Raw genomic sequence first — 27,975 nt, 5'->3', positions numbered from 1 at the left:
TCATCTGAATGTATTCTTTGGCAAGCCTACGATTAAAATGTAGGCCTTCCTGCTTTCGGAAATGTGTGTTTATTTAAAAATGTGTGAAGGTATTACTACCGCTGTGGCTTCTAGTTATAATACTATTTGTAATTAAATTATTAAGTTAGAATTGTGCACAATAGATAGAGGGGCCCTATTTTGGCCAAGGCTAAAACCGCACCCGCTGCCCACTACCCGTGATTTACTGCCCACTACCGGTGAATTAGGGATAAGGGAGCTGGCACTGTCCATAAGCGCTATTTTGCGGGCCGCTTTACCCGCTATTCATTTTGCCGACTCCACTATTTGCGCCTGGAGGTGTGGCCGTGGGGCGTGTTGTTGTTGCATTATCCCCAAAATTGCTATTTTGACCGCACACGTTTGGGACAGCGCATAGTGGAGTCTAAAACCACCCACAATGCCAACTTGGTTTGGTGTCAGGGGTGGACTGGCCATTTGGCGTACCAGTGCCAGTGGGCCGCTGGGCCACCCAAAAAAAAAAAAAAAAAGAAAAAAAAAAAGTTTTTTTTTTTTTTTAATTAAATATTTTCGTTCCCGTTTTAGGATTATTACGGTCATTTCAGGGTCGCGTGGCCCAATTATTAGTTACGTTAATGTTTGGGCTGGGATGCTTTCCAGCAGGGGCCTCAGTGCGGCTGCAGAGTTCATGTGCAGGGCTGGGCTGAAACAGTGAAACGCAACGCTCCCCCCCCCCGGGTGGGCCGGTCCGGACCAAAATGCCAGGGCTGAATTTTGGTCCCAGTCCGGCCCTGGGTGTCTCCCACGACTTTGAGAGGAGTGGTGGCTGCCATAAGGGTAGCCCGTGTTGGGCCTCAGAAACTGGCAGAAGGTTGCTGTGACCTTATTACCCAGTTTCTAAAGCCAGGGTCTTCAACAGGGGGTCTGGGACCCCTAGGGGGTCCTCAGAGTTACTACAGGGGGTCCGCCAAATTTGTATGTGATAATGATTTCTTTTTTTCGCATTAACCACTTGAACCCTATAGCATCCCTTTTTTGAGGAGAACTTTAGCCAAAAATAGCAGATCTGTAGATCTGCTTTGGCAAAGAGGTATAGATGTAGAGGGGAAAAAGGGCAGACAATCAGTCAACCAATCATGTACAAAAGATAAATACATTTATTGAAACACTCTTTATGATGGACGAAACCATAACTTGAAAAAAACAAATTTTTGTTTTTTTCAAGTTATGGTTGCTTATATAGGGCTATGCACATGTGTCATGTGACACTGGCCAATCACAGTCCTGAATAGATTGTGATTGGCCAATCACAGCGCAGGATAATTGTACAAATTTCCAAACCTCACTTTCAGGGCCGGTTTCACTGCCCAAGATATTTGTACATTTTTCCAAATCTCACTTATAGGGGCGGTTTCACCGCCCAAAAAAGTTAATCTGAAACACAATTTTATACAATATGGAGGGGGTCCCTGCTTCATCTCTCTCTCAGCTAAGGGGTCCTTGGCCTGAAAAGGTTGGAGACCCCTGTTATGAAGGGTGCTTGTTAAGGCGGTTACACACCGGCGAATGTGCGAATATACGCAAAATTCGGACTCGTTCCGAATAATTAAAAGACGCTTTTTCGCTTCGCTTTTCCGCTTTTTCGCGCCATGTACGCTTGCATTGACTTTATAAGGTTTTTTAAAAAAGCGTATTATTCGCACGAAAAAATCGCCCCGGTGTGTAAGGACCTTTAGGGTTGGGTATCAACATTTGGTTCCAAGTAAGAACCGAATAAGAAATGGCGGGTGGCGGCTACCCATAAAATGCATTTAATTTTGGTTCTGCATATCGGTTCCTAGACGCGCTAATAAACATTCAAACAAAGGCTTCATCATGACAAATTGACAATCTGTCAGGACTTTGTCTAACTTAAAAGGCCAGCCTTTAAGCAGAGGAGAAACAAAATATCACCAAAGTATTGTTTGGGTCTTGAGAGAAAAGGTTTGGGACCCAGTGGGTTGGACAACACACCATAGACTCAGAAACCCCCATTGAAACAAACAAGACAGCCAACTCTATTTTGTAAAGAATGTGCTCATTCATTCAAGCATCTTTTCAACAAGGCACAAGAAAGTACACTGTTCCCAGCTGCACTACGATAACGGGTCAATGTGTGCAGTGGACGGAGCAAACCCCTGTATCAACCCCTGAGGCCAAACATACATTTTGCCCCCATACAGGGGACGTATCAGATATTGGTGGTAAGAACAGAAACGTCACTTGGATCTTAACCAAAAGGCAGAGAAGTAATAACCGTCGGCTGTTTAAAGCCCAGGCTTTAATAATGCCATTCTCACCTGGTCTATGGCTGGCCGGCCATGGCTTGCTGTCAGGCTACTTCTTTCACAACTCTTTGCAGTTTATTTTCTTATACCTTGACCATTGACCTTGACCACACACACACACGCACACACACACACACACACACACACACACACACACACACACACACACGAACACACACACATACATACACACATACATTGAATACACAATCGAGGATTTGAACGCACAACCTGCTTTTCCACAAAGCTGCACTACTGGGTGGACTGGTGGAGGTGTCGAAAGTCTGACAAATTCACTGACCCTCTTAACCTCAAACATGACCACGTGCCACTGCTGTGCTTGCCATTTCCTTCAACCGTAGAGTTGGCCTTGTCCAAGTGGCAAGGCCTGCTTAACTCATGTACACCCCCCTCCAGTGAAGTCTTTAGTAAAAGGCGAAAGGCTTATTCATTCGCTAGTCGCACCGGCCAGCCACTGGCAATAACCCTCCACCCCCTTTCTGTGATTCTGGTGACCAATAAGCACGCACGCACACGCACACACACGCACACACACACACACACACACACACACACACACACACACACACACACACACACACACACACACACACCTCTATCTTGACCTCCAATGTGTCCACGTACCACTGCTCTTACTTTGGAATCCATTCGTGTTCTCCTACACAATGAGCAGGGGAAAACACCAACAGGTTAGACAACACACCATTGAAATGAGACAGCCAACTCTATTTCATAAAGAATGTGCTCATTCTTTCATTAATCTTTTCTTTCAATAAGGCACAGAAAAAGTGCACCGTTCCCAGCAGCACTATGGTATGCATTTGACCTGGGTTTAATTCCATGGCCAATGCATGATATCACCTTTTCTCTTGTGGCAATATCTAATGTCCATGCATGCTTTTCTTATTTCTTTGTTTGACATCAGAACGTAATCACAATTTGTTAAGCATCACTTAACAGCCTTTGATTGTTTACAAAGCGAAACGGTTCAAGTTTCCACTCAGATTTCTGGATTCCCGGTGCAGGGTGCTAGCCATTACTCCATGGAACGACTAATGCACAAGTCAGCTTGAGGAGTCAATGCTAGAAGATCTTCAAAACTTTTTTTTTTTATAGCTTTTTTTTTTTTTTTGCCTTGAATGCATTTAGTCACCCATAGTGTGTGACTAAATGCCATTTTATCTCGTACTGTTTTCCCCAGTCTCTGGGACCATCCAAGTTCTCCTTTGAAATGAGCATTGCATGGTGCTGTAGTGGTATACTGCTTGCCATGTATTGGTGGTATGTATAGTAGTAGCATGTTTATATATGCCACAAATCTGACCTGAATTCAACTCCCAGTGAAAACATTATTTCTCACATTTGACTTAAAGCTGTCTCCCACAACAATGAGTTGGATTTAAACCAAATGTAAGGAAAGCAGACTTGTACTAAGATTGCTGAATTCAAAGTGTAGAGTCATCAATATATATGTCACAGGGAAATTGGAGAACCAGGGAAATTGAAAACGGAGTGCTCGTTTTTAAATCTGTCCTGATTTTAATTAAAAAAAAATCCCCCAAAAATATGTTGCTATATATAGCAACAGCTAATGTTCACAAAGGTGTTCCCCGGATTGATAGGTATAACAACGTATGTTGTAGGTGTTACAGGTCTAAATGGGTTGAACTTATATACAATGTACAAAAGCTATTTGAAAATAGCCGATCTAAGCTCACAACGCGTGGCGATGTGACGGGTTGTGAACAAATATTTTTTTGGGATATTTTTGAAACATTTTAATGACACAAATCTTGTTAAATACATATTAATTTAGGCGGTCCTTGACATGAACATGTTTAAGAAACACTGGTTTAAAGAACATTAAGAAGCAAGCCCAACTAAGCAAAGTCTACACTTATGTAACAAGCCCCAAAAAACACAACCCGCGTTTTTTACAGAAAAACAAGCCCAAAGTTGCTTAAAATAAGCAGACATGGCAATGCTGATGACCACGCCTGGAGACCGGTACCTATGTACCGCATGTCAGACTGAAACCATGGCCAGAGTTAAGTCTTTTTCTTTTTCTCTGGTGTGGAAAAGTCTGTCACTGTGGATTGCAGAATGCAGGGTACAGTTAATTAAAACAAAGACCAAAACTAAAAAAGGAAAATGTAAATTTAGTCAACAAACTAAAACCAAAACTAAAGTTTTTTTCATAACTAACAAATTCCAAATTAAAACAAAAATTAGCAATGCATATAACTAACTAAAACAAATTGTAAAACCATCTTCATTTTAGTTTTCCCACCAAGTATGTGATGTCATTACTTCATCCACCTTTTTCAGCTTCAATAAATCAAGGGTTTGTCCTAATAATACCTGAAACATTTAAACTAAGACGATGAGAATAGAAACTAGAAAGTACTGTTCCTGAAGAAACAGTGTGGGATCGCTAAGGATGAATGTTGATAGTATCACACTAGAAAGTACTGTTCCTGATTAATTCTGTCTTACCTATTTATATTACATATTGTGATGTCACGTGAAGCTTGACCAATCCCAAAACAGGCGGAATAACAATAATAACTAGAAAAAGTGCTCCTCGGAGCACAGGTCTCCGCCAGGTCAGGTACGTTAGTGTGGCCTCCTGGCGCTATAATAGGCCAATGTGAAAGGGGTGTCATTTCTTCTTAGGCTTTTCATGGCAATCAGACACTGCATTCATGATTTGAGGCTTTTGTTCCAAAAAAATGTTTTGCTAAGATTAGACCTGCTGGTGGCGCTATAACAGGCCAATGTGAAAAGGGTGCCATTTCTTCCTTGGCCTAGTGGGAATGTGCGTGTGAAATTTCACGGAAATCGCAAGCTGCGTTCATGATTTGAGGCATTTTGTTCAAAACGGACCAATCCTGCAAACTTTGGAAGCCAACCTTAGCCAATGAAGATAGAATATGGAAAATCGGACAAATCCGTGTTGATCACATGACTATAGAGATAATGTGTACCGATTTGCATGACGTTTGGATAAAATCTGTAGGAGTAAATGGGTTTTGCACAAATCGGCCTCCTGGTGGCGCTATAACAGGGCTATGTGGGCTATGCAGAGGTTCTGAATTGGCATCCAGGGAGTGTGTGTGCACAGTTTCGGAGCGAGCGGGCCAACGGTGTCGGAGATTAGCTGTTCACGGACGGACACACACACGGACACACACACGGACGGACGGAGGGTAAAACATACTCTCTCGCCATGCCTTCGGCCTGGCGGAGACAATAACTAATGAAGATAACATTAGTGTGATCGCTGAAGCAATCCCACAACTAAACTAAAACTTGTCCTAAGACTAAAACTATAAAACTCAAATCAAACAAACTGTAAAACTAAAATGAATTTACATTCTAAAACTATAATGACTATGGCGCTATGACTCTGGCGCTATAATGACTATGGCGGGTTGTAAATGTATTGTGTACATATTGATACATTCATTGGTGTTTCAATCAAAACGTATTCATCTGAGATTATATCTCCATACCTCCAGATTATTTTCCAGATTATGTCCTAATGCTTTTGAGGAAATGTGCCCTTTGGAACAGTGCTGGAAAAAAAAGATAATTTGTGGGTGCAGGAAATGTATAATTTGTCATTGTAAAGAGTTAGAATACCCACGAGTAAATAATTTAATCAGAATACACAGAAGGCCCATTGTCAATGCAGCATCATTTAGATGAAAGCGTTTGTAAGCATACCGTCTCATAGTGAATTCACCTACGTATGTTGAAGGCCTGGTTCTAGGTAGTGTTGTGACGCCCGCAAGCGATTCATTCTTTTGTGTGAACGGGAACGAACTCGGTCACTTCCTCAAACGTTATCGTTCCTCGAGTCTTTCATTTTCCTCCGTGTGGAAGGCCTGGTGAAGCAAGGTTATGTCAGTCAGTGGCAAAATGCAATGCACATGAGGAGGGCAGAACTGGAAGCGCTGAACAGTGAACGAGAACAAAATGACTTGCGTCACTGAAACTAACGATAATTCCCACCGTTAGTTCTAGGATTCTAGTTGAGGAACAGGACTGACTGCTTTCCTGAGAAAGCTTACAGGTTGAATGCTGTGTCCATGAAACGCTGCAACTCCAGAAGATGAGTTTGCTTATTACCAGTTGCTGGAGCTGCTGCTGGCCCACGACCAGCATACCGTACAGGGCGGGTGTGGCCTATGGTGGTACTGATGCGGGGCTTGATGTAGTCATAGTAACCCTGGTTTTTGTGTTCCTCCTGGCACCACACCAGTTCAGCGTTTGGGAAACGATCCGTCTCTGCTTTCACCAAATCAAAGGGGAATGGTGAGAGTTGTTCAATGCGAATGACAGCCACAGTGTCCTCCATGCCCCTGTTCTTGCGTTCACTTGTCAATTCATAGTAGACTTTTCCGGTACAGAAAATAATTCTCCTCACCTTGTCCGAGTTGGTAGATGCATGCCAGGCATCTGGTATTACGCGCTGGAAGTCGGTGCCTGGTAGCATGTCATCAAAGCTGGACTTGGCCTCCGGGTGGCGCAAAAGAGACTTGGGAGTGAATACAATTAGTGGCTTCCTGAATGGTAGCAACATCTGCCTGCGGAGCACGTGGAAGTAGTTTGCAGGTGTAGAGCAGTTGACTACAATCCAGTTACAGTCGTACAGTTGATGTATAGCAAAGTCCTTATCTGACAGCTCAGGGGAAACATCAGGGTCATCACTGCACATTTGCAGAAACCTCTCAGGGCGGGCTGATGAGTGCTCGGGACCCATTCCCTCCATACCGTGGGGAAGTAGCAGTACAATTCCATTTTGTCTCACCCACTTGGCCTGACCCGAACTAATAAACTGGTCAATGATACACTGAGCCATGTTTTGGAAGTCCCCAAACTGAGCTTCCCACAAAACCAGAGCATTGGGATTCGCCATTGCGAAGCCCAGTTCAAAACCCAGTACTCCATATTCTGACAGAGAGCTGTTGCAAACGGTATAAAGAGCTTGGTTGGAGGAGATGTGGTTCAGGGGAATGCAGGTCTGCTTGTCAACATCCTGGTCATGAAGAACATGGTGTCGATGGCTGAAGGTGCCTCTCTCTACATCTTGTCCACTGAGGCGTACATGGATTCCTTCTTTTAGCAAAGAACCAAAAGCCATGTACTCCCCAAGAGCCCAGTCACAGACACGCTGACTCAACATATTTGCACGTGCCTTCAGGATACGTATTAGACCTGCATGTATAGTAAATTCTTCAACCGTGACAGATGAAGCAGCATTCCCAATATGAGAGAGGTCCTCTTCACTGATGCCTGTAGACGGACAGCTCATACTCTTCGGCTGGCCATCTTTCGCAAAGAAATCAGGCCAGGGTGAATCTAGCCAGTAGTTGCTGTGCAGGATCGTCTCATCTTTGGAGCGAGCGTATGCCTCTTCACAGATTTTGTCATACTTTGCAACCTCCTCCTCATATTCCTTTGCACTGACGACCCCTTCAGCAATAAACTTTTCAGAAAGTTTCTGTAGGACCCTTTTCTGCTTCTTTATCTGCTTATACATCTGTGGCTGAGTGAACATAGGCTCATCCATCTCATTGTGGCCATTACGCCTGTAGCAAACCAGATCTACAACCACATCTTTGTGGAAGGTGTTCCTCCACTCTGCTGCTACTTTACATACATAAATCACAGCCTCTGGATCATCTGCATTGACGTGGAAGATGGGAGCATTGACCACCCGAGCAACATCCGTAGGGTAAGGAGATGAACGTGCCACCCGTGGGTCTGTGGTGAACCCAATCTGGTTGTTGACCACCACGTGTATGGTGCCATGAGTGGTATAGGAGGGCAGGTCAGACAGGTGGAAGGTCTCATAAACAATACCCTGGCCTGCGAACGCAGCATCACCATGGAGCAGAATAGACATAACCTTCTTTCCCTCAGTGTCTTTACGATAGAACTGCTCAGCCTTGGTCTTTCCTTGTACAATCGGATCCACTGCTTCCAGATGGGAGGGATTAGCCATGAGCGACAGCGTTATGTCCCTATCAGTGGCCTGGTTTATCCTCCTAAGGAACATCCCCAGGTGATATTTAACATCACCAGAACCCTCATCTGCAGCCTCCAGGTTGGAGTCAAACTGACAGAAAATCTGATCAAGATCCATGCGGATTAGATTGGCTAACACGTTCAGCCTGCCTCTGTGTGGCATGCCCATGATGATACTCTCCACTCCACTCTCACTGGACTTGTCGATAATCGTGTTTAGAGCTGGGATCAGTGATTCACATCCTTCCAGACCAAAGCGCTTCTCCGATGACCACTTTCTCTGGAGGAACTCCTCGAATCTGGTGGACCGGATCATTCTGGCTAAAAGTCGTCTCTTCTCTTCTGGACTAGACTGCATAACCCCCGGAGTCTCAAACTTCTGCCTGATCCATTGGCACTGCTCCAAGCCATTGATAAACATGAACTCTACTCCGATATGCTGGCAATAAGCATTCTCAAGGCGCCCTACAATCTCTCTGAGGGGCAAAGCACGCTCACCGCCACCAATAAATGTTGTTGTGGGCAGCCGGAACACTGTGTCCAAGTCTGACTCTTCCAGTCCATAATTACCAATTTTCTGTAAACCCACAGTACATGGGGCATCATCAAAGTCTACATAGCCGATACCCAGGGGGTCCAATCTGGCAATGTGGTGCCCACGTATCTGATATGCACGTATAAGGGCCTGTACTGCTAGGTGATCCGTCACCAGCTTCTCCATGTTGGGTTGTGTCCCCACGAGAGCCCTGGGGTTATTGACCAATCCCTGAACAGTCCCACCCCCCAGTGGGGGAGGACTCTGATAGGCTGCCCCAGGCGGTGCCCCAGCATTGGCATTCCGGAAGAAAATATCCCACGACCTGTGCACACTCCTGGGATTCTCCAGCCACGCATAGTACATCTCCTCTACATAGTTGGAACTGGTGCCATTGAGAAAGGGCTCAGCGGCCACAGACGTATTTAGACACCGCATGGGCGTAAACATCCTTGGAGCGCCTTCAACAACCAGCAATGGTCGAGGAGGTTGTGATAGTCTGTGGGATGACTGAGCTGCTATAATCGGCCGTAGCCTACCAACTGCAGTCCTTAACCCGTGCATTGTTCTTCTGATGTTACCAATAGTCCAGTCCAGGGAGATGAAGGCAACAATAACCTTCTATTGGGAGGTTCTAGTCTTCTCAACACAGTTGCTCTTTCGTCCCCTTCTCCGCTGTCACCACCCCACGCTCGTCCTCAGGGCTACTTGAACGCGATGTTGTTTTGTGTAATCAGTTGGTGCTTAGACCGACCTACTTGCCTTTGGAGACGCTGTTACGTAAAAACCCCATCCTGTTCAGTATATCGATGTTTAACAGAGTGCATTACATTCTGTACAGTGACGGTGCTATTTTTGTATCAAATGGTAGCAAATGAATACCTGGGTACCGATCCTGCGTCCGTGTAGTCAGCTTTTAAACGGAGCTACCTTGAATCTTGCATCATCAAGTATGACGTCAGTCTTGCGTGTGTGCGACATATCTGTCCCCTACGTGTCTCGAGAACCGTTCGAGCGGTTGGCATCAAACTTGCTGTGCTCATGCAAGGACCTGAGGCAGTGCGTACTGGCAGAGGACCTGAGACAGTGCGGTTGCCTGGTTGGAAGTCAGTCGGATAGCCGAATCTCCAGAACCGCCGATACGACAGATATGCCCAGAAATGGGCATATATGGAAATTAGGTTATACTATGACGTCATATTGATGACATCAGTGATCTCCAGAGACACAGATACAGAGATCTCCATCTATGGGCAAAAGGGACATATAGACGGGTACAATACTCTAGCTGTTATGCCCATATATGGGCATAATATCTGGAGTTTAAATCTGCATGCATGCGTGCATGTGTGTATCTAGACTCTAGATACACCCATACACATGCTTCTACTGAATTATTAACTGAGTGAACAGAAAAGTATGAGCATTCCTTCTTTTTCATATATTATTATTATCATCATTATTAGGCCATTATTATTATTTTATTAACCACTTAAACTCTATGTACTTCATTGACAAAATAGGGAGGCCAAGTTCAAATTGGTAAGTCTGACTGTGAGTTGTATACATATTTAACGAATGATAAGTATTAACAACACATTGTGACTAAATAACAACTAATTTCATAAAGAGTAATGGTTTTAGACATAGAAGGTTTCCACCCGACATCGATATGCCCAATTCTGGGAGAGAGAGGGGGGGGGGGAGCACGAGGTGAATGGTCACTGTGTGTTTTTTTTCTCCACTCTCCACTCTGCTCGCATGCTCTGCTTGTAGGGAACTGCAGACTCACTCCCAACCATCTATAGGGTTAAGGATAAGGATAAGGATAAGGATAATTTATTTTAACAGGACGTTCATGAAAGTCCTTGCGGGCTTGTTTCCAATGAGGGCCTGTGAGCAATTAGGGGTTAAGAGTCTTGCTCAGGGACAAATTTCATTTCATCGACACATATGCAGTCGTGGCCTGGAATCGTACCTGGGGCAACCAGGGCCTCTGGCTCCCTAGGCGGGCTCACTAACCACTCAGCTATGGCCGCCCCTTAAGGGTTACATGTCATTGTTCCGACATGTCATTGTTCCGACGTTACTAACCCTAACCCTAACCCTAACCCTATCCCTATCCCTATCCCTATCCCTAACCCTAACCCTAACCCTAACCGCACGCAGAAGCCACATAGTCGGAGTAGTGGGCAGTGTTGCCAGATTCTGTGAGAGAAACAAGCAACCAGGTCTGGGAAAACCAGCCCAAAAGAAGCGACTATGGGCCACATGAGCACTTTAACATATACATCAGCATATAAATAAGCAGATCTGGCAACCCTGGTAGTGGGATGTCGGACTTATGAGCAGTCACCGATCTATAGAATGCTGTATGTAGCATGTATGTAGAGAGAGAGAGAGAGAGAGAGAGAGAGAGAGAGCGGTAGAGAGAGGTAAAGGGTTAGGGCTTTGCAGCAAAACAAAACACAGCTCTTTTGTTTTTCTCTCTCTCCCCACTTTGCTATATTGTATAAAATTGTGTTTCAGATTAAAGTTTTTTTTTTTACTTACTCTGCTCTTTTTTCCCTCTACACCTATAGCCTCTTTGCCAAAAATAGCCGATCTACAAGCTCTCAACGCCTCTTAGCGCGAGGTGTTGAGAGCTTGTAGATCTGCTATTTTTGGCTAATGTTCCCCTCAGAAAAGGAATTCTAGGGTTCAAGTGGTTAATGTAAAAAAAACTAAATCCTATCACACAAAGATTTGGCGGACCCCCTGTAGTAACTCTGAGGACCCCCTGTTGAAGACCTCTGGTTTAGATGTCATGTTCATGGTTTACGTGGGATCCTATAGTTACTTGAGGCTCTACACTGTATCTATTCATTCTATGTCTGTGATTATTTATCTTACTTATTGTAAGTCCAAAATAGGGAGACCAGGTTGAAAGTTGTTAAGTCTGTCTGTGGGTTTTTTATAAATATTTAACTAATAAGGATTAACAAGAGCTTGTGACAAAACAATAACCACATTGAACACAGAGTCATGGTTTTGGACATCCGACACGCCTAATTTTGGTTATTTGATTATACGGTAAGCAATGTACGTAGTATATATCTTTTTTTACAGCTCATAAGACATATTTATTGTAGGCAGAGCATGTGAGCAGAGTGGAGTGGGCAGGTTTTCAACTGGTCTTGTCTGTGTTAGAGGTTTGATTCTTTGCCTGCCTAGACCAGAGAATCCTAAGGCCCCGAGTTGGGCCAGAATTGTAGTCAGATGATGTCTTGTTCTTATTTTTTTTTTTAATGAATGGGGTCGAAAGTAAGCTATTTGTGTGATCTATAGAATGCTGTATGTATTATAACATTGTAGAGAGAGAGAGAGAGGGGTAGAGGGACGGAGGACTCTTTTCCCTCTCTACCCCCTCTTCGCTCTGCTTGTACGGCACTGCAGACTCACTCCCAATTTTCTGCCGTAATCTGAAGACTCACCTCTTCAGTAAGGATGTTAAACGACTCATATTTTGTGAGTCGACGTGTCGGGGCCATTTAACGATGTGTCGATCGTCATAATTTATTTTTAGTAAATATGTGTTTATTAACACAGAATCCGTAGGCTACAGCAGCCTATAACTAACGAGGCCTACGTTTGACAAATTAGGAAGAATGATGTCAGACTCAGCTCTCCTTCCCGATGCCAAATAATTACATTTGATACTAATAATCACTTTGGTTTGTTTTTCAGATGCTAGGTTCATTGTGTGCCACGTATATAGTTTCAATATTCAGATTGTTATTTAGAATATTGTTATTAAGAATATTGTTTAGACAGTTGCTACAGTAGGTTCATGGTTTAAGCTGGGATCCTTGCCCTACACTGTCTCTGTATGTGATTATCTACCTTGCTTCTTGTTGCAAGTCGCTCTGGATAAGAGCGTCAGCTAAATGCCCAAACTGTGAATTGTAAATTGTAGGAGAAAAAAAACAATGTGGAATATTATGTAACAGATATTTTGTGTCTTTGGGAGATCAGTTACATTGCCACCCACCCGTCTCTGAGCGAGAGGAACCAGTTCCCGTCCTTCTTTAGAAAATATGAAATATTCACAAAATATGATGTTATCAAGTAGTTCATGTTCCTGTTCCACACACTTGACAAATACCTCCCTCTAGTGAATGTAATCAATATTACATATCACCAGATGTGGGTAGTAGTTACATTGACTGTATTACATTTACTTAAGAAATATTTTGAATACATTGTACTTGTAAGATAGGTTTCGCAACAAACATTTTATTTTAACTGTTTTATTTAAAGTTATATATTCTATTGTGAATAGGATATAGTCATATATTTGAATTTGCACATGGCACTTATTTGGTTCATTTCTATTTAATTACTAATTTCATATTTTAGACATTTCAATTAAGTTTTGATTATTTAAGCAACACATCAGATGGTATGAAGTAAGATACTTTATACCTTACTCTTACTCAAACAATACTTTTGATGAATCATTTTACTTTATAATTATCATTTTAAAGTTACAGTACCTTTACTTGAGCACAGTTTTTGACTACTCTACCCACCTCTACATATCACCTCTGTTTGCTTGTGAGCATTACTGCTGGAGCTGAAGGTCTTTGTTGACAGCATCAAATGAGAATGATTAGACCTTTTCATTGTAGAATATGCGTAGGAGATTCACTAATTTGCCTCTATGAATAATCTAAGCATTTATCAGCAATGGTGAAAAGTATCTGCGTACATTTACTCAAGTACTGTAGTCTACTCGAGTACAATTTTGAGGTATGTTTACTTTATTTGAGTATTTCTATTCAAATTCTGATATTTGATATCACTTTTTATATTTATACTTCTACTCCAATACATCTCAGAAACAATATTTGTCAACTTTAGTTAGTAGTTACTTTGGCAGATTTAGATTATTGTCATGAAACATTCATAAACCATTTAAGCTCTATTTTATACATCAAGCTCTGACTGATATTCATCGTTCATAGAACCTATGATGAATCGTTCAAGTTTGACACATTTAATGTTAGTACTTTTACTTTGGTAGTTTAAGTCTACACTGATGCTAATACTATTGTACTTTTACTCAAATAAAATTCCGAACACAGGTCTTTTAATCACTTTTTTATATTTCTACTTTTACTTAAATCTGAGTACTTTGACAACTACTTATCACTCCATTCTGTATCCAATCAGGTGAGAGCTGTGCTCCAGATTCTGAAGCGGTTCGGATGGACCTGGGTAGGAGTGGTGTATGTTGATAGTGCAGATACCAAAGATACTGGTTCGGTCTGGTCTGGGTTGTCTGGCCTATGTGGAGGTTCTGCCATATGACTTGTGGGGGAGTGACCCAGATGGCCTTCAGAGGACCGTCGCTGTGATGAAGAAATCCACAGCTCGGGTGGTCGTTGCATTTGTATACGGGCCCCATATGAGCCCATTCCTGGAAGAGGTTGGGGTTATATGATTCATGTTCAGTTAGGGATTCATAATTAAACAAGTTACCGTTTGTATTTTGAAGTGAAGAATATATATATTGAAAAAAATAGGTTGAAACGTAATTGTAAATTAAATTGCAATGCAATTTCATTACTTTCTTAGGTTCATCGGTGCTCAGCAATTGTAGATTTTTTTCATACGTTCTCTTTTTCTTTTCCCTTTGATCACAGTACTAGTAATAAGCATTCACACGTCTCACTGCTTTGACTGACTGTTACAATGCATTCATCTTGATAGCTTTTAGAACACATTCTTTTTTCCTACACATATCTATCAACACATTTCACAGGTGGTGAAGCAGAATGCCACAGGCCTGCAATGGATAGCCACTTGGTACTGGGCAGACTTTACCGTACTCCAGTCTCCTAAGTACATGCCATACGTGAGAGGCACCCTGGGTATAAACATCCATCACAGAGAGATACCAGGTCTCATGGACTTCATCTTAAAAATACATCCTGACAATGACCCTGACAACTTACATGAACATAGCATGGTATGTAGGCTACTGTAGTACTTAAGATGCAATTTCAAACTGACGTCCGTTGTTTTAACCACTTTTTAACCACTCACCGGAGACCCCCAGGGCTCTATGGTAAGGCCCCTCCTGTTTTCACTTTAGCTTGTAGATCTGCTATTTATTATATATATTTTTTGCCAAACATTCATCCCATAATAGGGACGCTGGGCTTGTTTTTAAATATTCAAAAGGTATTGTATTTAAAGTAAAGCTTTAAATTTAACTCATATTTGAAGTAAATAAATGTAAGCTTAAAGGTCAATTTATTCTTTGCGTGACAAGAATGACACGTAACGTGACAAAAGTGAATCGCGCACCTCTGGAAAAATGAATGGTCACGTACTCTGATTGTTTGGGAATAAAGGAGTAAGCTCCTTTTCCACAGAGATAACATTTCGTAATTATATTAGGTAATGATGGAGTACACTCCTTTACCACGGAGATCATGTTCACTTCCTTGTTTACATGTTGTGACCCAACCCGATCGCCAGAGGAAACGTTCTCTTTGAACGTTTTTGAAATTCCGTGAATAGACAACTGGAAAACCTGAAATTCTGTGCATAGCCGCCTCGCATCTCCCCCATTGTGACTAAACCATTTCGGAGGCGCGCAGTCTCAAGGGAATTGTCGCCACGTAATGGGCCACCGAGCGAGCTAAAGCGAGCGAGTTGCCGTCCCGAACGTTGCGACATTCCCTTGTGCCTACTCAGCGCCGTTTGAGTTATGTACCGATAGGCACAAAATCGTAAATTTTGTTGTGGGGACTGCTCTGCTTCCGGGTTTTTCCGGGTTGCGACTGGTTACGCCCACCGTGGGACTCGCCGTACATATGCACGGAATTTCGGGGTTTCTAGGCGACTATGCACGGAATGACATGCATTGGATCCGTGCAATGTATACTAATTCTCTGGCGATCAGGCTGTGTGACCACACTGTCGGCGAGTCTCAGACAGTATGAATGCTCAAAACTCTGAACGCTGTGAGACACATACTGCGACGTGTCGTTCGACACTTGTCGTGCAAAGTATAAGTTGATGCTGATTCTTCAGGTGAGGCAGTTTTGGGAGCACACATTTCAGTGTAAATTTCCACCCCTTCCGTCAGAGTAGGTGGATGCTGGTGGACGGGTGTGTACTGGACAAGAGGACCGAGGAACAGCACCTAACATTTACGATGTGTCTGACACGTTGCAATGTGTGTCAGGAAGAGGGCCTTTCAGAGGGCAGAGCTGTGCCAGTTTGCAGACAATAAAGCCATGGCAGGTGTGATATTAATTCACAGTTTACCTTTTATATTTATAGTTTGATAAAAATGTTGAATAATAAATCATGGAAAAAAGGACAACCTGTAAATGCTTATTAGTGTTAGGAGCAGTAAGGCAGTTACACAGAAGCTTTCAGTGGGCCCTTGCACAAGGAGCCCCATGATGTGTTTTTTTTTCATCTTATTTTCCTTCCGGTCAATCAGTTTTTAACACATACAAAAAAACTGGGTTCAATGAAAACAAATACACTATGAACCATTGCAGCCACTCTTTGGGCGACAATTCCAGAGTAGATATGCAAGAGGTCATAGAGAAATGTGTGTTCCTTTACATTTTGTGTCCATTTTTCTTTTCTTACACCGAAAAATCTGTCTGTGTGGAAGGGCCTTAACTATTGTGTATATTGTATGCAGGAATACCTTGCTCTTCATAACTTTGCTCATCGCCATTTCTATAGCTTATGTATTACCTGGAAAGGGTCAACTTCACCACATCATTTGGTGATGATGTATCATTTGATGAGAATGGTAATGCTTTACCAATCTATGATATCGTAAACTGGGCGTGGCTCCCTGATGGAAGCACAAACTTTCAGTATGTAGGTGTGTTCAAGAAGTCAGCCTCCGCGGGTGAACAACTAATCCTTGATGAAGACAAAATCTTCTGGAGCCGTGAATCCACAAAGGTCACTTTCACTTTCTACAATAGCTAATGTTGAGCTAATGATTTGAATGTATTTATTATCAACGCTAGGCTGCCAGACCGGGAGGCAGAGATATATTTCTCCGCCCCTGTCCGTGTGCGTGTGTGTGTCCGTCCGTCTGTGGGTAGCTAAACTTGGGCAACGCAGGACCGATATTGGTCAGACTTTGCACGCATACTCCCAGTAGGCCAAGGAAAACACTCCAACGACTAAAAACTTTTTCAAATCAGCCTCATGGTGGCGTTTCATTTTGGCCTGTAACTACTGAACTGTACTGTAGGTTGTGCAATCAAAATTGATTCCCCCTGGATTCCATAGATCATGCCGAAACTCCCCATATAGGCTACGCCCATGTCCTGCTAACTAGATTTTCCAATACAATTTGTATATTCTTTCAGTCTTACTTTTAGCTACAACAACTTTTTCTAATCACACAAATCGGTTCAATGGTTTTTCTGGAGTCATGTAGTAAACATGTATCATTCAGATGTTTCATATTACATGCGGATTGGCTACGGTTGCCTTATAAAAAATATATATTAAAAAAAGAAAATAAATCTACCCCTAATTTCAATGAAAGGCCTCTAAAGGACAAAAAAAACACAAATATTACTGATTGTTGCAGAAACATGTATTTGTTTTACATTGGAGCTAAAAATAGTCTCATGACTCATGTGACCATGACTGTCAAAAAGGGTTTTGATGTTCCATAATGTTTGCGTCTAAGATGAGAGGGGCTTATTTCTTACCAAAATGCCATTTATCATGAACGCAATTCCAATCAACCCCACATTAGAATTGCATTTTGAAGGTCCTCTCCACGTTTGGCTATTAGGAGGCAACACAATTGCATAAAGTTGCACCATATGTTGTAAAAATGCTATTACCCCAATCTTCCTCGTGCCCTGGAGGCTGCAAACCATGACTTTAAAGGAGAGTTCCAGTCATTTTGGGTATTTGCTTTGATGTGTCGCTAATCACTCACCAACATACCAGGGGCAGTTGACTTTTTTCATAGAAGCCCCTGTTGTCCATTGTGGAGACCCCTTCCACTGGCATAATGGAGAAATGTGGATAAACGAAAATCGCCAAAGTTCGTTTTTTTCCCACTAATCCTCATTATGCAGTGTCCTGACACTCAAACATGCACTAAATGTCCCTTATGAGCTGCCGTTCATGCAGAACGACATGGAGCTGGTTGCTTGTTTCTCTCACAGAATCTGGCAACACCGAGGCAACACCTATCATCGAGACACACCCATGGTACGCGCCAACAACTCAGAACTCAGCTTCCAACTTTTATTGTCACTCAAACTATGTTTCATGTGTTCACTTCTATTTATTGGCCGTCCCAGACTCTGGACTTGTCAGCTGAGGCATGCAGCATTTGGGATCAGCTTTGTGCTGTGTGACTCGTGTATCCTGGTAAAGACTATGGTGGTGTTGGCTGTGTTCAAATCCTCCACTCCTGGGGGTGCAGACATTATGAAGTTGTTTGGTGCAATGCAGCAGTGAGGAACAGTTCTGGTTATTACTTTCATCCAGGCATCTGCATAGCCTGGCTTGTGTCTGCCTCACCAACTCCTCATAAAAACACACAATACCGCAGTGATAAGATAGTCTATGAGTGTGAAGTGGGCTCAACAGTTGGTTTTGCGGTGTTACTAGTTTATATTGGTTTACTGGCACTCCTCAGCTTCGGCCTAGCATTCATGGCAAGAAATCTCCCAGACAACTTCAATGAAGCAAAGTTCATCACTTTCAGCATGTTGATCTTCTGTGCCGTGTGGATAGGTTTCATCCCAGCATATATCAGCTCTCCAGGCAAATATGCAGATGTAGTGGAGGTTTTTGCTATTTTAGCATCTAGTTTTGGTTTGTTGTTGGCATTGTTTGGCCCAAAGTGTTATACCATGCTGCTGAGACCTGAATTAAACACTAAGAAGTCCATCATGGGTCGAGCCCCCGCCAAGACATAGCAGCAGTAATGTAACATCAGTTCTTTTACATTTTTAAACAACAAAGAATCAAACTTGCACCAGGAAAGAGAAATAAAAGTTGACTCTTCAGTCAGTCATGTATTATAAAGCTGGTGTCCCTGTGTCTAGCCTTTTCAGGTTGCTGAGGTTGAACACTTAAAGGACGACTTCACCCATTTTCCAACTATCTTCATAGTATTGGTCCTCACTAATGCTCATTATAATATGGTACCATTTTTGTCAACTCGGTCTGTGTCTCAGAGGAGGGCTTTGGACAGTTCAGACACCTGCCTACCAGTGACATCATCGACAGGGAATCCAAGCTAATAGAAACGGCAGGCTTTCTATTCCTGGAAAGTTAGCATGCTATAATCGAAGCCATTGTTCTGGTGTTGATAAAAAGATAAATCCAAAACGTTAAATCTTGTTTTAAAAAAAAGTTATCTGCTTCACGATGATGTCACTGGTAGGCGGGTTTCTGAAGTGTCCCCAGCCTTACTATGAGATACAGACCGAGTAGAAGAAAATTATAACATTTTATTGGTTTAAAATGGGTGAAGTCATCCTTTAACATTCTGTTGGGACCTTTTATTTTTGAAAAACTTTTATTTAGAAAACAATATTCTGTGGATGTTTTATTTTGAAAAACGTTGCCTGTTGTCAGTTTCTACGTCTTATTGTGCTATTGTTGCATATTGCTTTTTGCCTACAGGCTTATTTGGTAAAAGAACCAAAGCACGCACGCACGCACGCACGCACGCACGCACGCACGCACGCACGCACGCACACGCACACACACACACACACACACACACTCTGTATTATTGACACTGTACAACAGACCTACAGTAGCTACAGTAGCATCCACGTGTCATTGTTAATTAATGTTTGCATGTCTTGAAACAATCTCCAGAGACTCATGTTATTGTAAATTAATTATGTTCCAACATTGCACCTGTTGATCCACTATTTCATCACCCCTGGGCCAGATGTCATCACTGGAGCTCACGTTTAATTTGTACCCACCTGGGTATAGTCTGGTGTTGCCAGACGATCAGAGATGTCCGCCTACCGATATGTCTGGACACTTCTGAATGCAAGATAGTAGGAAGAACACCGGCGAGAACACAAAGCTCCGCCCACTGCTTTAGACACCAATCATGTCACCACCCCAATATGAAGGACCACCCTAAAAGACTTTGGATTGGTTCTGCAATGCATTTTTTTTTAACTCTCTAATTGTTTCCACCCAGTCTTAGAAATGCAATCCGAGAGATTGCATCATGCTCTAGTTGAATGAAGTGTCACTGGTAATTTTCCAGTGTGCTGGACCTGACAAACAACCTGTTCCTCTAGGGGACAATACTGACTGTTATTCCTGCTATGTACCACTAACACAATGGAAATGAGATAAACATGAATAATTACTTCAAAATATAGATATAAAAAGCAAGATATAAAAGCAAACAATTCTATAAAATAAAGTACATGAAAGTACACCCAAATATGAACAACATTTTAAGAAAATCTGCAAAGTAATGTGAATTCATGCACATTCCCATCCACTACTCTAATGTGATTATTTGGAGATGAGATAAGCAGTAAGTGACAATATTTTGCCAGTCAGGTGAGACGTATATTATTAGATGATTGATGCTCTTTTGTTTGAAATTCATATTTTACATGGACTGCCTGGTTTCCCATTGGGCTACAGACTGAAGTCCACTGGTTGAGCAGAGGCTGTGAACATCTCTTTCAATCAGGCTGTCTAGAAACACTGTGAACAACATTAAGTTACAGACATGCTTGAATTGGGTCGGTACTCAACAGTACAGGTTGCCAGTTTTAACATGATATGATTCCCGTCTCCTACCGGCTAATGTATCCGGTAGGAGACACAAAGTAGATTATTTGTGTCTCCTACCGGATACACACCTGGTCATCAAATGATTGGCTTAGGAATGCCACAAAAACAAAAATAAATCCACAAATTCAAGGCTTCATGGGGTGTGCAATTGATAGAAAATAAGTCATTTTTTGGGTGAACTCCTTTAATTAATGGAGCAGCAATGCACATTGCACACATTCAAAGAGAAACGTGAGTAGCTATTAAAGGATGATCTTATTAATATTGTATCTTAAAGTGTTGTAGACTATAGAACATGTCCACAAACATAGTGACATTCATAAATGTTATCACCTGCATTTATTCTTTGGTAGGCCTACAATTAAAATGTAGGCATGCGTGTATTCAGAAATGTGTGTTTGGATTTGGAATCGTGGGCAGGTATTAAAATTGACGTGGCTTATACTTCTAATATAATGTACTTATATTACTATTTCTATTACAATTATGAATTGTGCACAATCGACCATACATGAGATTAGACATTATGGTCCAAATAAAGTGACAGCTCTGCCCCGACTATTTCACATTGGTCTGTTATAGCGCCACCAGGAGGTCGATTTTTGCAAAACTGATTTTTTTATATTACTCATACACATTTTGTCCTGACATTACACAAATCGGTACACAGTATCTGTATAGTCATGTGATCAAGACATTTGTCTGATTTTTCATATTCCATCCTGATTGGAAGATGGCTTCCAAAGTTTGCAGGAGTGGCCCGTTTTGTACAAAATGCCTCAGATCATGAACACAGCGTCCGATTTCCGTGAAACCTTGTGCGCACATCCCCACTAGGCCCAGGAGTAATATCAACAAATCTGTTTTGCAAAAATCTGCCTCCTGGTGGCGCTATAATAAACCAATGTGAAAAATTTGGGGCAGAGGTTCTGCCCAGACCTCTGTGCCTTCGGCCTTACGGATATAAAAATAGCCTGCTTATTGTGTAAGCAGGCCTTCGGCCTTACGGATATAAAAATAGCCTGCTTATTGTGTAAAAAATAAATAAAAAAATACTAATTACCTGAATGCCCCCGCCCCCAGTTAAAACTCGCTATAACGATAGAAAGCAATACAAGATTTTAACACTCATCTTTTAATTATTATCATTGCAAACTAATAACAGAACCCTTGTTGTAAAAAAAACCCGAAGTTGTCCTTTAATCGTATTACATCGTTGTGACAAACACACACTATCACTACTAAGTATTGTCTCTCTTACTTTGTAGCGACTCTTAATTACTTGGTTATTTAGCTAAAGAGTCAAACCATTGTTTTTGGCTGAGCAACATCGCCTTACCATTAGATAGATATAGACAAACAATGCTACCAGCTCTGTATCAAGAGATAAAAGCTAAAGTGACACAAAGCATCAAACGAGCAGAGTGCATCCCACTAACCGCTTGAACAAACCACAGCATCCCTATCCTGGGCTTTAGGTGAACAATCCTCGAAGATAGACAATCATTCGGCAAAAAGAGCATATCTACACACCCCGTTGTGGCTTGTAGCAGGGCGGGGTTAGCTACTGGCCAAATCGGGCAACGGCCCTGCCATTTTGATCTCTTGCCCCCTATGGAAACGGATCGAAAGTGTCCACAATGCCCAATTTCTGTCTTGTGTCAAGCTCTGCTCCACATGGTGCCATATAGCCAAGTGAATAGTCTGCTCTCACAGGTCTGAGTGCTGCTGCAGAGATTAACCCCTTAACTTTGCATGCTTATCAGCAGAGATAAACAAAGGCTCCATCATCAACCTCCGACAAAATAGTGGCACTAAATATCTCATTTAATATTTTAGGCAATGTCAAATGTTTACTCAAATTTCTGTTAGTATAGCAGATTAGTGACAATCATTCACTTTGAGATACAAGCATCACATTTGGCATGAATAATGGCTAGGACCTACTTTTTCAGTAAAGCCACCGTTAGCCACCTAAAATTCCAAGATGGCGGCCATTTTTCAAGAATGGCCGCCATCACATCAAAAGTTTTTCAGTGTAGAACTTCAATGAATATTTTAATGATCTAGTTATCAAAATGTATGTATTTTGACATGAAAAATTCAATGGTGCCAGTAAAAATCTCTTACACCTTCCTGGCACTGACAGAGGGAACTAGCAGCGTCGAGGAGATTGACTCATAGGGAAGTAAATTGTGCATCAAACTACCTAAACTAACCCTAGGTGGACACGCACTGACCTTTTGCACCTTAATCCCTTGTATAACGCACTGACTTTTTTTGGGTCTTTTTTATTGTGCTCCTTTTCCTCTAAGCACCTTAACGTCCATTGTCTATCATGCACAGTATAAGTATAACATGCACAGTATACAATACATTGCTGCTATGCTCAGGCACCTTAGTTTAGTTTTTTTTTAGTTTTTTTTTATTATCTCAGGTAATTTGTAAATATGTAGATAACTTGTCTGGCCTTCTGTTGCTCTCTTGTTTTGATCTCCTTCCCACCTGCCCCCCACCCTCTTCTTCTCCCCCCCCCCCTCTTCTTTCTATGGAAACTAACGTTGCGATGGGAACGATGTACAAAAAAGAATTTCACCCACTTTTTTACCTTGTAAACCTGTGATGTGACAATAAAACTGATTCTGATTCTGATTCTGAACTCTGTGAGGATGTGATCAAGATGAGGAGCAGCCATGTTTCATCTGATGTATATGGTTTCTGCAGGAGCAGGAAGAAAGGCCAAACTGGCAGGCAATCAAAAAGTGTGATCCTAAGTTCTACCGTCCTGAATGTTCACAAGATGCTCAAATAGGCTGAACCCTTACTCTGACTGTGACTCAAATGACAGGTGAGAATTATCAGCCTGGACAAATTGTTCTAACTTGCAGTGGTGGACAATCACAGTAAGTACACTTGAGTACTGTACTTAATAAAGAATGTCACCTAATTGACATTGATTACAACATTGTAATGTAGATCAAAAGACTGCTTAGAACTTGGACAAGTGGTGTAATTGTGATTTATTTCCCGGTGGTACGGTAAGGCAGTACGGCGGTGGTGTGCACGCTCGTGAACTGTGCCGTACATGTGCGTGAAAAAAAAACGGCCACACGTTCTGGTGTCCCATCCAACGACAAAAACACCACTGCCTTGGACTACTGTACATTCGGTTTTAAACTTTCTGATCAAATTACGACAGGAAACTGTGAATTGTAGTCAGAAATGGCCGCCATCTTGAAAACTATAAGTCATATAATTTTTGTACTGGCACCATTGAATTTGTTATGTCAAAATAAATATTTTTTATAACTAGATCACTAAAATATGTTCAGAAATTCAAGTTCTACACTGAAAAACCTGTTTTACATTTGATTGATTGATGTACTTTATTTAGTAAGACATGAGAACAACAGTACATTGAAGTACAGATTCACAATACAAGGTCTACTAAACTGGAAGACTCATAAAGCACTGAGCTTGTTTAAAATGAGATCCCCATGCACACAAATCATGATGACATATATGAGACAGACCGATATACACACTACTATACAGAACGTCATACAATCAGCTTACAGGTTACTGGTATGAAAAGTGAAAAATATGTACAAGAGAAGAATAGTTCGGGGAGGGGGTGGGGGGGTGGGGGGGGGGGGTAGGTTAAGACTTTGACAGAGGCCATTTTCGAATTGCAGCCTTCTGAAGGTGTATCTTTAGGGCAGTTTTGAAAGTGAGTAGGGTTTTACACTCCTTTACTCCTTTTGGTAGGGCATTCCACATTTTTGTTGAATAGCATGAGAACGAGTTCATTCCCTTTGTTGAGCCAAATCTGTGTTCCAACATGATTCGTGGAGCTGCCTCTGGTGTTATGATCGTGGACTTCATTAACGTTTTGGAAGTATTTTGACAAATACAGGTGGATCCCAATGTTGTGGTGTGTCTTGAAGACCAGGCCCATTGTAAGTTGCTGTACTTTGTCCTCAACCCTAAGCCATCTAATCCTAGCAAAGTGAGCAGGGGTTAGATGGGTTTTGTGATTGAGGCCAAGAAGTAGCCTTACTAGTTTATTTTGGGATGTTTGGAGCCTTGTTTTTAAGGCCTTGGTGGTGTTGTGATACCATGAGGAGCATGCATAATCGTAATAACCTTGTATAAGGGCCCCTGCAAGAATCTTCAAAGTATTCTTACTGACTAGACGGCCAATCCTATACAAAAAGCGTGTTCTTTGGTTGACCTTTTTAATCACTCTTTCGGCCATTTTGTCACCGGAGAGGTTTGCCTCCAAGATGGAACCCAGGTAGGTAATTTCCTCCTTTCTTGTGATAACATCATCACCCGCTTTGATCGTGAAACTCTCAGCCTTGCTAAGGTTAGTAATGGACCCAAAGAGGATGGATTCAGTTTTACCCAGGTGTAATGATAGTTTGTTGTCGGAGAGCCAGGATCGTGTCGAGTTCAGAGCTGAGAGTTTTCTCAACCTGCAGCCTGTCCCTGTCCGAGACCAGCAGAGCCGAGTCATCTGCGAACAGGAACAGCTTGCAGTCACAAGCTGAAGACATATCGTTCACATACTGTATATCAGGAACAGTAAAGGTCCTAGTATACTTCCTTGCGGAACACCACAAGTCACTGGGAGGGGAGGGGACTGGGTGCCGTTTACATCCACCACTTGTTCCCTCCCTTCCAGATAGGATATCATCCAGCTCGCCGTCGTATCATCAAAACCTATTGGTTTAAGCTTATCGATCATAATTGGGTAATTAACGGTGTCAAAGGCCTTCTGGAGGTCCAGCATGACCGTGCCGCAAAATTTGCCATTGTCGACCTCTTGTTTGATAAAGTCGTTCAAATAGAGAAGGCATGTGTCAGTGGAGTGTTTTTTTCTGAAACCAGATTGGAATTTCTTTATTAGATTTTTCTCCGCAAGATACTTATCGACCTGTTCATAGACTATTTCTTTCCATGACTTTCGCTCTTTTTTGATGCAACAGCCATCTTGAAAAAATGGTCACCATCTTGGATTTTCAGGTGGATAACGGGCTTTTCTGAAAAAGTAGGTCCTAGGCATTTATTCATGCCAAATGTGGTGCTTGTATCAGAAAGTGAACGATTCTTCAGAAATGTTGACTTCATCTGCTGGACTATGGAAGAGCACCCCAAATATCCACTGTAGAAATATCAAGCCGACTGACCACATTCTGTTGCCATGGCTTGTTGTGCATATTACTTCCCCCCCCCTTGCTTGCAGCTATATTTATTGTTGTTGGTGCTGTTGTTAAATGCATTCCATGACCTACACAGTTGGCAAATCGTTACCAATGTAGCCCTGGTGTGATAGTGTCATTGAAACATTACAGGACAAACACAACATTATTTTTAAATGGATGGATTGCTGATGTATGTGTTAAGCCCTGCCTCTTTGTACTTCTGCCTCTGCCCAGATGGGTGTTGTGAAAGATTACATAGTGGCATATGTGGGAATGGCAATAGCACTGTGTATAAAACGTAGCAACTGGACAAAGGAAGTGGGTCAGAGAGAGGAGGGCAGTCATGAGGGCTTCTCTAGACATACACCTGCTTTCATACCTGTACTTGACCTTGATATTGTTCTCTTCATATTCTGCTTCGTCTTCCTCACCTTCCTCTTCTTGTGAGTTACAGGCACAGTTTAATCTCAGCAGAATGTATAAGGCTGGAGACATTGTTCTGGGTGGCGTGTTTCCCATCTACTACCAGCCTGCTTTCCCTGAGTCGTCTTTCACCTCCAAGCCACAGTATCCCACTTGCAAAGGGTGAGTATCACGAATACAAAAGCAAGCATGAGAACAGGGAACTTGTTTTAATAGATAGTACCATAAGATACGTTGACATTGATGTTGTGTATTTCTACAAAGATACATATTCAAAGTCACAGTAATATTGTTCGTGTTAGTTTTCTCATTCAAGGGTTCAGATGGTCCCAGACCATGGCTTTTGCCATTACTGAGATCAACAGAAACCCCAGCCTTCTACCTAACGTGACTCTGGGATATAGTCTCTATGACAGCTGTATCCCGCATGGAGGTGTCCCTGCAGCGTTGACGTTGGTCAGTGGGACAGAGAAGGTGCTTAAACTGGATGAGAGCTGTGCTGGGTCCCCTCCAATGCTGGGAATTGTGGGTGCAACCATCTCAAATTCTATACACTTCTCCAGAATGTTAGGTTCGTACAACGTGCCCACAGTAAGTTATCTACTTGAAAACCCCTTTACCATCATCAATTGTATTGTTTAATTTGTTTATTTGATTATTTAAAGAGACTTTGTGTCTCCATATTTATTTTTTTCAGGTGTTTTATAAATGCCCCATTATATTTTGTGCATTTCGATTTGACACTTTGTGAGCTTGTAGATTGTCTATTCTCCCTATTTCAGATTTGTGTTATTCAGGCCAAGTTGAAAGTGGCTAAGTGAGTCTGTGGGTTTTATAAATATTGAACCAATGAGAAGTATTAAAAGGAGCTGATGACTAAATGGTAACTAGGCTACATTGAACACAGATATTTTTTTTCCCATTTCCTGAAAAGTAATGGTTTTATACAGACAAGGTTTCCACTCGACACCGATATGCCTAATTTTGGTTATTTGATTATTTACAAATCTAAAATGCTTAAAAAAACATATTTACAGTATTGCAGGCAGAGCATGTGAGCAGAGTGGACTGGGCAGGTTTTCAACAGGTCTTGTCTGTGTTAGAGGTTTGATTCTTTGCCTAAAGCTGATAGTTAGAATACTATGATGCTTAGAATACTATGGCCCTGAGTCGGGCCATAGGCCTTGAGTATTTCCAATTAAAAAAACTTTTACTTCCACTCCACTACATCTCAGAGTCTAATTTTGTACTTTGACTCCACCACAATTATTTGAAAACTTTAGTTACTAGTTAGTTTTTAGATTTAGATTTTTATTACAAAACATACATTAACCACCTCAGCCCTATACATTTCGGACATTTGAAAATAGCAGATCTACAAGCTCACATTGCGTCGCATGTGATGTGGTGTGACGCACTGTGATGTGATGTTTATACATTTTTTAAACTTGAAATGGGTCATTCTGCATAATGAGCACTTTTACTTTTGGTAATTGAAGTACATTTTGTTGTCAAAACTTTTGTACTTTTACTCAAATAAATGTTGAATTCCAGACTTTTACTTGTAACGGAGTAG

General features: G+C 41.9%; 1 protein-coding gene across 2 annotated transcripts; it reads right to left on the bottom strand.

Moving 5' to 3' along the window:
- Positions 1 to 6,420: 6,420 nt before the first annotated feature.
- LOC308075109 (2-oxoglutarate dehydrogenase complex component E1-like) lies at positions 6,421 to 9,483 on the bottom strand (the record flags this gene model as incomplete). Of its 2 annotated transcripts, XM_080414740.1 has the most annotated exons (2): positions 6,421 to 9,048; positions 9,244 to 9,285. In XM_080414740.1, the coding sequence occupies 2 exons, from the start codon at positions 9,283 to 9,285 to the stop codon at positions 6,421 to 6,423; spliced, it is 2,670 nt and encodes an 889-aa protein (XP_080270866.1). The 2 variants fall into 2 exon arrangements, with proteins under 2 accessions (XP_080270866.1, XP_080270865.1); XM_080414739.1 differs by having other exon boundaries at positions 6,421 to 9,483.
- Positions 9,484 to 27,975: the final 18,492 nt, after the last annotated feature.

Source organism: Gymnoscopelus braueri, assembly GCF_963280865.1.
Source record: "Gymnoscopelus braueri genome assembly, chromosome: 19".
NCBI lineage: Eukaryota > Metazoa > Chordata > Actinopteri > Myctophiformes > Myctophidae > Gymnoscopelus > Gymnoscopelus braueri.
This window is presented reverse-complemented; position numbering and strand designations above follow the sequence as displayed.